Source organism: Anguilla rostrata, chromosome 1 (genome assembly GCF_018555375.3).
Source record: "Anguilla rostrata isolate EN2019 chromosome 1, ASM1855537v3, whole genome shotgun sequence".
NCBI lineage: Eukaryota > Metazoa > Chordata > Actinopteri > Anguilliformes > Anguillidae > Anguilla > Anguilla rostrata.
This window is the reverse complement of record NC_057933.1, coordinates 14,599,524-14,611,320: the sequence shown is the minus strand read 5'-3', so window position 1 is coordinate 14,611,320 and position 11,797 is coordinate 14,599,524. Positions and strand designations below refer to the sequence as shown.

At 45.9% G+C, this 11,797-nt stretch overlaps 2 protein-coding genes across 3 annotated transcripts in view; one reads left to right on the top strand and one right to left on the bottom strand.

Moving 5' to 3' along the window:
• The first annotated feature begins 27 nt into the window (after positions 1 to 27).
• trmt5 (tRNA methyltransferase 5) lies at positions 28 to 7,526 on the top strand. Of its 2 annotated transcripts, none has more exons than XM_064323831.1 (5): positions 28 to 141; positions 930 to 1,558; positions 5,252 to 5,376; positions 5,804 to 6,452; positions 7,324 to 7,526. In XM_064323831.1, the coding sequence occupies exons 1-5, from the start codon at positions 122 to 124 to the stop codon at positions 7,377 to 7,379; spliced, it is 1,479 nt and encodes a 492-aa protein (XP_064179901.1). In that variant the 5' UTR covers positions 28 to 121; the 3' UTR covers positions 7,380 to 7,526. The 2 variants fall into 2 exon arrangements, with proteins under 2 accessions (XP_064179901.1, XP_064179911.1); XM_064323841.1 differs by having other exon boundaries at positions 139 to 217.
• A 273-nt stretch (positions 7,527 to 7,799) lies between these two features.
• mnat1 (MNAT1 component of CDK activating kinase) overlaps positions 7,800 to 11,797 on the bottom strand; it is a 51,983-nt gene continuing 47,985 nt past the window's right edge. The window contains exon 8 of the mRNA XM_064323866.1: positions 7,800 to 8,083. Within this exon, the coding sequence (XP_064179936.1) occupies positions 7,963 to 8,083 (121 nt within the window). The 3' untranslated portion in view covers positions 7,800 to 7,962. The remainder of the gene's footprint in view (positions 8,084 to 11,797) is intronic.

The following is an 11,797-nucleotide window of genomic DNA, read 5'->3' as shown; positions in this document are numbered from 1 at the left end:
AAATACGTCAATCAACTCTCGTCCAATACCCAAAAGGGATTGTTCGGTCCCACCAATAGAAACAGTGTATGCATATTACGTTTATCACAGTCCGTCGACTATTTATGATGTATATATACGCATGGCTACGGTGATGTTGAGGTAAGGAGAGAAACACGCTCCTGCTTTTCGGGTATTAAGTTATTTAACAGTACGAGATAAACACCCTGCGCAGTCGGTAATGTTAAAATAAATAAAATATCCTGCACGAATGTAAATTACATTACAAATGCACCGTGTCCCTTCTATAGTCGAGTTAGCTGATTGTGACCTTAGCCGGACAGTAATAGTGCAGTTTTCTTACCAGTAAAGCTTCAATAAAAAAATTATATTCCCTGGTGGAAATTTCGACTAACAGTCTCAGATGGAATCAAGCTGGATATCATCTGGAATTTGGTGATGGTCTGCTGTCTGTACCAAGCTGGCCCACCAGCCGGACGTGGTCTTTCCAGCGTGGATGCTATCAACCCACTTGATTTCCAAAACAGCTTAAAACCAAGCTGGAATTTCCACCATGGTTAACTGCTGTCAAGATAATAAAGCTTACCTGCACACTATTAAGTCGTTTTATATGTGAATGTGGGCAACTTTGTTAATTTTATATCTGTTGTTTACCTATGTATTTATGCAGAGAAACTCTGAAGTTTCCTCAGCTTGGTGGGTGAGAGCATAAATGTTAGTCAGTGGTGAGAGAAATGAATGTAATGCTGGCTAACTATGCTTATTTATTGTTGCAACAACAGCTTCCTAGTCAGGATTTCACCCACTAATCTTGCTGCGCTTCTGTAGAGGTACAGACAGTACTGACACTATAACGTGTTACACCAGTGTGAGTTTGGATATGACTGTGCCTTTGTAGTAGTAAGGTAATATGTATGCTTCCATGGCAGGAGTGCTTTCAGATTTCATACCTTTGTGAAGACTCAAAACTGTGTGAACCTTCTGTGCTGGCTCCGCCCCCTCTCTTGCGGGTCCCTGAAGCAAGCGGCAGCACAGCCCTGCAGTTCCCAGAGAGCCTGCGTCTCAGAGCCGATGCCCGAGCAGCAGAGCGGGGCAGACTCTGCCCTGTACACCCCTCCTCCAGGGGTGCGCGGGATGACCAGCCTGGACCGGGAAGCCTTCACGTGGAAGGTGAGCGTCCCCGCCCTGCGTCTGCCGAAGAAAGTGCTCAACCAGCTGGTGAAGAGCCTGAAGAGGGTGGCGCTGCAGCGGCCCGGCATTAAGCGGGTGGTGGAGGACGGCGATGACGCGGACCACCGGCTCCTGCTGCTGGACCCGGCCAGCGTCTCCTCCCCGAGCTCCTTAGGCGACGCGGAGACGCAGGCGCTGGGGAAGGTGGGCGTGGCCCTGGAGCTCCGGGACTACGAGCTGCGGCTGACCTACGAGAACCTGAAGAGCGAGGAGGTGCTGCGGGCCGTGCTGCCCGAGGGCCAGGACATCACCTCGGGGTTCAGCCGCGTGGGGCACATCGCACACTTAAACCTGCGCGAGCACCTGCTGCCCTACAGGAGCCTGATCGGTAAGGCCACCAAGAAACGCACACCAGCTCATATACACATTAATAATCACATACCAGCTCATATACACATTAATAATCACATACCAGCTCATATACACATTAATAATCACATACCAGCTCATATACACATTAATAATCACACACACCTCATATACACATTAATAATCACACACACCTCATATACACATTAATAATCACAAACACCTCATATATACATTAATAATCACATACCAGCTCATATACACATTAATAATCACACAATACCTCATATACACATTAATAATCACATACCAGCTCATATACACATTAATAATCACATACCAGCTCATATACACATTAATAATCACACAACACCTCATATACACATTAATAATCACACACCAGCTCATATACACATTAATAATCACACACACCTCATATACACATTAATAATCACATACCAGCTCATATACACATTAATAATCACAAACACCTCACATACACATTAATAATCACAAACACCTCATATACACATTAATAATCACATACCAGCTCATATACACATTAATAATCACACAACACCTCACATACACATTAATAATCACAAACACCTCATATACACATTAATAATCACACACCACCTCATATACACATTAATAATCACAAACACCTCATATACACATTAATAATCACAAACACCTCACATACACATTAATAATCACACAACACCTCACATACACATTAATAATCACAAACACCTCATATACACATTAATAATCACAAACACCTCATATACACATTAATAATCACACAACACCTCATATACACATTAATGATCACACAACACCTCACATACACATTAATAATCACACAACCTCAATACACATTAATAATCACACAACACCATACACTTAATATCACAACCAACACCTCATATAAACATTAATGATCACAAACACCTCACATACACATTAATAATCACACAACACCTCATATACACATTAATAATCACACAACACTTCACCACAACACCTCATATACACATTAATGATCACACAACACCTCATATACACATTAATGATCACACAACGCCTCGTACACATTAGTAATCACACACCACCTCAATACACATAATAAGCACACAACACCTCATATACACATTAATAATCACACAACACCTCATATACACATTAATAATCACACAACACCTCATATACACATTAATAATCACAAACACCTCACATACACATTAATAATCACACAACACCTCATATACACATTAATAATCACAAACACCTCACATACACATTAATAATCACACAACACCTCATATACACATTAATAATCACACAACACCTCATACACATTAATACACACAACACCCATAACCCCATACACATTAATAATCACACCAACACCTCAATACACATTAATAATCACACAACACCTCATACATACACATAATAATAACCAATCACTAAAACACCTACACATACACATTAATAATCACACAACACCTCAATAACATTAATGATCACAACACCTCACATACACATTAATAATCACAAACACCTCACATACACAATAATAATCACAAACACCCAATACACATTAATAATCACACAACACCTCACATACACATTAATAATCACACAAACACCTCATATACACATTAATAATCACAAAACTCACCAACACCACCATACACATTAATAATCACACAACACCTCATATACACATTAATAATCACACAACACCTCACATACACATTAATAATCACACAACACCTCACATACACATTAATAATCACACAACACCTCACATACACATTAATAATCACACACACACACACAATAACACAAACACTATACACATTAATAATCACACAACACCTCACATACACATTAATAATCACAAACACCTCACATACACATTAATAATCACACAACACCTCAATACACATTAATAATCACAACACCTCATATCACTTAATAATCACACAACACTCACATACACATTAATAATCACACAACACCTCACATACACATTAAATCACAACACCTCACAACATTAAATCATACAATCACATACACATTAATAATCACAAACACCTCATATACACATTAATAATCACACAAACACCTCACATACACATTAATAATCACACAACACCTCACATACACATTAATAATCACACAACTAACACATATATACACACCTCTACATAATCACACAAACACCTCACTATACACATTAATAAATACACAACACCTCAATACACATATAATCACAAACACCTCTCACATTAATAATCACACAACACCTCAATACACATAATAATCACAACCTCTAAACACATTAATATCACAACACCACACTTATCACACAACACCTCTATACACATTAATAATCACACAACCTCATACACATTATATCACACACACTCATAACATAATACACACACACCTCATACACACATATAATCACACAACACCTCATATACACATTAATAATCACACAACACTTCACCACAACACCTCATATACACATTAGTAATCACACACCACCTCATATAAACATTAATGATCACAAACACCTCATATACACATTAATGATCACAAACACCTCATATACACACTAATAATCACACACCGCCTTAAACACACATTAATAATCACACAACATTTCAAACACACATTAATAATCACACGACACCTCATACACATTAGTAATCACACACCACCTTATAAACAAATTAGTAATCACACACCACCTCACACACACATTAATAATCACACACAACCTCATACACACATTTATGATCACACAACACCTCATACACATTAGTAATCACACACCACCTTATAAACACATTAGTAATCACACACCACCTCAAACACATTAATAATCACATACCAACTCATACACACATTAATGCTCGCACATCCTCTCATACACACAGTAATAATCATCCAACACCTCATACATATATTAATACATATTCTGAAACACATGCTGCTTCACAAACATGTGGAAATGCACTGTACCACATACACTCATTTCTAAACACCACACACAGCACAGGCTGAAACTGAAACCACCACCTCCACTCGTTCAGCAACACACACCTCTGCAACAAGACATTATGAAACACGCCAGCGCATACACATTTGGCTGGTGTTGTTTTCACACACTCAGTAATGTGTGTTTTAAATGATGCTGCAGTATCTCCTGAAATGTTCAGTAATGAGGTGGCACTTTTGGGCTGCAGGCCAGTTTTCTCCTGGTTTGTGCGCTGCTCTGTACTGTCAGTTGAGGAATAATGAGTGGTGGCTCACTCACTGCTGATTTCAGCTCATTAGTGGGGCAAATTACACCTCTGATGTTTTACTCTTCAATACCTGGAAAGAAATCTAAGCAACTGAAGCTTTTGCAAAGCTGGCAGAAAACGTTATCGCAAGGTCAAAAAAACAAAATTTTGAACAAACAAGAAATCCAACATTTTATTTGAGTTATCGCATTTTCTCATTAACGCGGAGGACTTCTAAACGTACAAAGTTAACATCATGTCAAATGCAACTGCAGATTGTGCATAATTGAATATAATAAAACTTTTACTGAATGTTTATGACAACACTGCAAATATTTAATATTTAGCATCAGCAATGCTTTTATTTTGTAAAGTAACAGCTGCGTATTTGGTGTCTGTCCCAGGTGAAGTTATAATGGACAAGAACCCAGGAGTGACCTGCGTTGTTAATAAGACAAACACCATAGACTCTACCTATCGCAACTTCCAGATGGAAGTTCTGGCAGGAGATGGCAACATGGTGGCCAAGGTGAGCTCACCTTGAGTCAAGCAACTGGGTTTGTGATCTTAGATTACAGATTTGATTCCCAGCCATCTCATTTGTGCACTCTTGAAACCAAAATTTGTAATTAAGTTGTGTTCACTCAGTAAGTATCTGTTTACATTTCTGTTTTTTATGTAAGTCAGATGCAAGGTAAACTATTTCATATTTGACCAGTGTGTGATACTTAAAACTCACAAGTGATAAACTCAATACAATGACTAAGCATTCAAGGTTAGCAGGAATAGTAATAGTCAAGCTCTGATATAACTGTACTGTACAGTACACATTGTGTTTTGTGGTTGTGGGCCACAGTGGTACAAATCACTATCAGTATGAACCAATCAGCCATTATTGTAAGTGGAGCTGTTGCCGTGGTGATGGGCGAGTGACCACCCCTTCTCTCCTCTGCCAGGTGCGGGAGAACGGCTGTGTGTACGAGTTTGACTTCTCGCGGGTGTACTGGAACCCGCGCCTCAGCACGGAGCACGAGCGGGTGGTGGCCCTCCTGCGGCCCGGGGACACCGTGCTGGACGTGTTCGCGGGCGTCGGGCCCTTCGCCGTCCCCGCCGCCCGCCGCGGCTGCGCCGTGCTGGCCAACGACCTCAACCCCGAGTCCCACCGCTGGCTGCTGCACAACTGCAAGCTCAACAAGGTGGACGGGAAGGTGCGGGCCTTCAACATGGACGGCCGGGCCTTCGTCCGGGGCCCGCTCAGGGAGGAGCTGCCCGCCCTGCTGGGGGGCCCCGGCCGGGTGCACGTGGTCATGAACCTGCCCGCCCTGGCGCTGGACTTCCTGGACGCGTTCCGCGGCCTGCTGGGCCAGGGCGCGTCGGTTAGCGTTAGCGAGGGAAGCCTGCCGCTGGTGCACTGCTACGGCTTCTCCAAGCAGGACGACCCGCAGAGGGACGTGACGGAGAGGGCCTCGGCCAGCCTGGGCAGCCCGCTGGAGGGGCGCTGCTCCGTGCACCTGGTGCGCAACGTGGCCCCCAACAAGGAGATGATGTGCGTGAGCTTTGCCCTGCCCAAAGAGGTGCTCTTCTCCAATGAGACTGCGGAGGACGGTGAGGAACACGCGGTCTACATATTTACACACACTGAGAACCTTACTGAGGCTACTTACCTAGTGTTATGTCCATCATACATTTAGCATAATACTACTTACCTAGTGTTATGACCACCATATAATTATCATAACGCTACTTACCTAGTGTTATAACCACCATATATTTAGCATAATACTACTTACCTAGTGTTATGACCACTCCCGTTCATTTAGCATAACACTACTTACCTAGTGTTGTGGCCACCATACATTTAAAATAACATAGTCTTCTAAAAGGAAATGCTACCCCCCACAGAGGGGTCATAACTTTTACACCAGGAGAACGTTTCTACTTGAATTACCTGTTAGTGCACGAATGCAATTGTTTGCTTTCCAAAATGTGAAAGGTGCTAATAATTCAAACCTCAGGAGGTTACTCATAAGATATTAAAAAATAGACTCCAATCTACCACCAGTTCTGTTAAACCACAAAAGGAAACTCGGTCACACTGAGGTGTGTCAGGTGTGAAAAGCTCACATTGGGCAGGCTGATTAACAGGCTACAGGGCGGGGTTTGTATTCATGTTTTAGATGCTTAGGAATGAGGCACACTGTGCTGAGAAACTTCACCTGTGTCACTCAAGGTGGAAATGATACTTTCTGATCATACGCCCCAGTGTTTTAATAAAGGTCATAAAGAGGTTGAATCCATATGCTCAGAGGAGGCGTACAGCTACTGCGTTTGCACAGTATGCCAGTTCACTTATGACAGGTGGAACAAACTAGCTAATCTGGGGCATCCATCCATTCTGCGTTCAGTTCAGTGTTCAGCTTTTTCCTCCATGTTAGCCTACAGATTAATTCCTCTTCTGTACCGTTTCTGTCCTCAGGCTCTCCAGAGGAACCAGCCCCAAAGAGACAGAAGTGTGAGGATACGTCTGACTGAAAACACCCCCAGCACAAAAGATGCTTTATTTTATTTTTTCTTTTATTTTTTACCCTACACGGACTGTTCAGTTTGCCTGCTTTTGTCTGATGCTGCTGTGGTGATCCTTTTTTTAAAATAAAGTACCAATGAGGTAGAATCTGTAAATGTCCCCTAAACATGTTTTTCCATAGGCTTGGGTAGTACAAAACCCTCGTTAAACCAAGTGAAGTCATGCAACTCCATGGAACTATGGACATGTATTAACATGTATTAAAGATTTTTTGTGTAACATGAGAATTCTACACTGCTTAAAATACAAATAGAAATGAATGGAGGACTTGAGAGGCTATCCTAAGATGGTCACTACCTGTGTTTAGTCCTCCTCACAGTCTCACCTGCCAGGATTAAACCCAGGCTGAACACTGAAAACACACGTCATCTTTTTTTGTCTTTTATTTTCATAGAAAACTTAATAACAAATTAATAAAAAACACAGATCTGTACACATTGGTCTCTGAGCAGCAGTGTGAGGGGAGCAGGGCTCACGTCACACACAGACAGGGTAAAGGGGGGTGGGGGGGGGGTCTGTGCCCCTGGGGGGTCAGTGCAGCGCGGGGAAGAGCCCGCTGAAGGCGTCCTGCACGGCTCTGTGGCAGGCCAGGCCCGAGGTGTACCCCCCGGCCGTGTCCTGGGGGGAGGCAGCGCGCACGTGGTTCAGGTACCTGCAGACACACAAGGAAGCCGCGTCAGGACAGCAAAACCAGCGGGGTGGGGGGGGGGCACTATCAACTGCAAAAGCCCAAGGTCACGCCCTCAGAAATGCTGCTAACCCACACACTGTGTTAGCAGTTTCAAATACTGGGGACAGTGACACTTCTGTGAGAGACTAATACTTTTCACTGTGCTCACTTCTGTGAATTTGTTTGTTACTGTTCGCATGATGTACAGCACGTTACCACACTGGGAGAAAAATTAGCCCGCGTGCCAACAGGGATCTCAGCGCAAGGGAAAAGCACTTCATTATGTCAAATACAAGGAAGAGAAACCATCTGTACCTATTTGCTTGGGTACGTTTGCTGTCTCGCTAGCAAACAATTATGAGTCTCAGGTCTGGATTGGTATGTCCCCAGGTGGTTGAGGGTAATCACTCTTGCCAGTTTCTTTAGACAAACTGGTAAAATTACATATAGGGATCACACCTTTCTAAGGAACTGTAAATATTTGTAGAACACTAGAGCAGAGGTAACCAGCTCTGTTCCTGGAGATCTACCGTGCTGTAGGTTTTCATTCCAGCCCTAACAAAACACGCCTCATTCAACAGCTAGAGAATTTGTTGAGCTGCCAATTAGTAGAGTCAGGTGTGCCAAATTAGGGTTGAAGTGAAAACCAACAGGACGGTAGAGCTCCAGGAACAGGGCTGGTTACCACTGCTGTAGAGAAATCACTTTACCATTCTTTCAGTTTTCTCTCCACTCTATTTTGGCCAAGGTAAGGACTGCGATCCTCCAGGAATTTCTTTGGGCTCCAAACCCCAGACACCGGAAGCTTCTGGAGCTGACTGAGGTGAGATGTTCGATACCCAAACGTGGGGGTGGGGGGGATACTCCAAACTGAAATGGCCGTGCTGCCACAGAGGTTGCCCGCTGGAGAGCCACGATTCGGGCTGCCAGTGAGTTAGCGCCCCCCGTGGGCCAGCCTAGCCACCTCAGGCTCCAGCGCCCCTAAATTAATAATGATGATATAAAAACAGCCCGGCTCTTCCACGGCGTGTTTCTTCTTCAATCGCGCAAGAAACGGCCCCCCTGGAGGAGAGAGAGGCGCCAGGCGCCCCCGCCGTTGAATGCGTTTGTTAAGAAACCATTAGCCCCGCGCGACTTGCTTTCTTTCTCGCGTGTGTGAAGGCACCGAGGAGAACGGGGCGCATTCGAAGGGAGAGGGAGAGCGTGGAGGAACTGGGGGGGAAGAGGGCTGAGTCTGACTGTCCCGTCTAATAGTGGCGGAGCACAGTGCCCTTTTCAGGCACGGGCTCTGGGGAGACGATGTGGAGGAGAGGCAGACAGCTGAGGGAGCAGGAGTCAGCTGGGGGGGGGGGGTCCACCCCCCATTCCCCCGAGCGCTTCCCTGCTCCTCACTTTATTTATTTAGCAGCGCAAATCTATGTGGATCCGCACCGCATCTGGGAAGAGCTGCACATTAATGCATCAACAAGTTAGACAGCTGCAGCTTCTGCACATGCACACACACAAACACCCGCAAACACAATGACGTGTGCACACGCGCACACACAACCGTATACACAAACACACACCCACACACACACACCGTTGAGCACATACACGGACACAAACACACACCCACACACACACACCGTTGAGCACATACACATACACAAACACACACCCTTGGGCACACACATGGACACACGCACACACACTCCTGCACTAGCCTATACAGAGCAGTGGAGGCGCACGTTTCAGCGTCGCCTCGCTAAGTGTGAGCTGCTGATGTGAAAGCCAGTCGGTGGCCGTCTCCCTGATCCTCTCCAGATAAACCCTCAGCCCGGGGCAGACGGGAGAGTAACACACCGCCATGTCTGCAGCGGCGGAGAGAGGAGGAGAGACTCCCCCGCGTGCCCCCCCACCCCTCCCCCGCGCCCGGGGTCCCTCCAGCCCGTCTCTATTATAGTATTAGGTGCCTTCGTTTTAAGTGTTCGCAGATGTTCCCCCCGCCCAGGCCCGCAGAGCCCCCTCGCTTCACGTCTCCGCAGATTGCAAAACCCCCTCGTGTTTATTTTCTGCCCCGCGCTGCAGTCGGGGGGAAAAACATTAAACTGTCAGTTCGCCTTAGCCCCCCCGTCGCCGCGGTGACGGGCCGCCGCCGGACCCGGGCCGCTCGGGGCTGACCTCTGGCAGCGCCGCCTCTAATCCTTCCTGCCCCCGTGCCACCCGGGTCAGCGGGCGCCGGCTGGAGGCGGGCGCTGACGCTAAATCCGCACAAGCGCCCCTTTTATATGCCCGTGGATTTCGGGACGCGGGCCGGGGGGACCGGGCCCCTCCGCTGCGGCGGCTGTTTGCTCAGCGAGTCTTTATCCAGAGCAACTGGCGGCGTTCACACCCACCAGAATACGCACAGAAGGGATTCACCGTGAGCACTCTGTTCCCAATCAGGGGACGACAGCCGCTCCCCCGATCGGCATCAAGGCCCGGCTGCCTCCCGGTTAATTCTTCTGTTACCAATATACTGAAAATTCCTGGCAACGAAACTTTGAAAGCAGGACCGCAGGACACCTGACGGGACTGTCCTGCTGACTGACCAGCACTCTTAACAGTTCTCTGGAGCGGGTTCTGAGAGCTGTGAAGATGTGCTGACACTCGGTGTCCGTGGGGCGTACGTGTTCTTCCTCGCTAAATCCCTCTTTCACAGACTGTCCCTGCCCTGAGAGACGTGGGATTAATCCTCTGAGGGACATCTCTGCCATGCCTTCACCAACCATGTCTCATGTTATGGACACTTTCCTGCCATTCCTTTCACCAAATCGACCAAAGGGATGCTAAGTGTTCTTGGCGGAATGTTCTCGTGCACAAATTCCCTGTCCTTACATCTCGCCCGACCTCCCCGACTCAGTGGAGAGTGCGTGAGCCCTGGGATGAGGTGGAGATGAGGAGCTTCTCCCGGTGTGGATTTACAGCTGACGGGTCTGAGGAGAGCGTAACAATGGCCGTCAGACAGGAACAGACCGCGCCGTTATGAGGCCACGTCACCCATCTGAATCCCAAATCCCCCAAAGACCCGGCGGAGGGGCTCCAAAGCCCCCGCACGAGCCCAGGGCTTTGGGCCCGCACATTTGAGTGACTTCAAAGCCAACGAGGAAGCACAGAGAGCCCTCAGTAATTTCTCCTCCAGTACAGAAAAAAAGAGAAATGCTTTTGTAAGTAACCCGAGACCTGTAGCGGCAATTCATCAGACTTCCGAAGTGAACATGGCTGAAGGGGAGAACAAGAGAGCGAGCGAGCGTGTGTGTGTGTGTGTGAGAGTGCGTGAGTGTGAGTGTGTGTGTGTGTGCGTGTGAGTGTGTGAGCATGCATGCGAGTGTGTGTGTGTGTGTGTGTGTGCGTGCATGCGTTAGGGGGGAGGGTTTCTTCATAACAATCAAAATCCCTTTTATGGGGGATAATAAAATAAGCTATAATGGAATCTAAAATTATGTTTATCTCAAATTGTGAGAGGATAGTCAACAGGCCTGTTTGTTAGAAAATCAGCTTCAGATTAGCCTAAGTTTGATAAGATATTAGGGTAAATTATTTCTCAAGCTTTGATCATGGTCTGACTTCTTTGGAGTCCGTCATTAGCTGCATCCCTTTTACGCTTGACTGAGATTGAGAGTGTTCACGTGTTCCTACTTGCTCTAATAATGAACTCTTTACGAAATATATTTG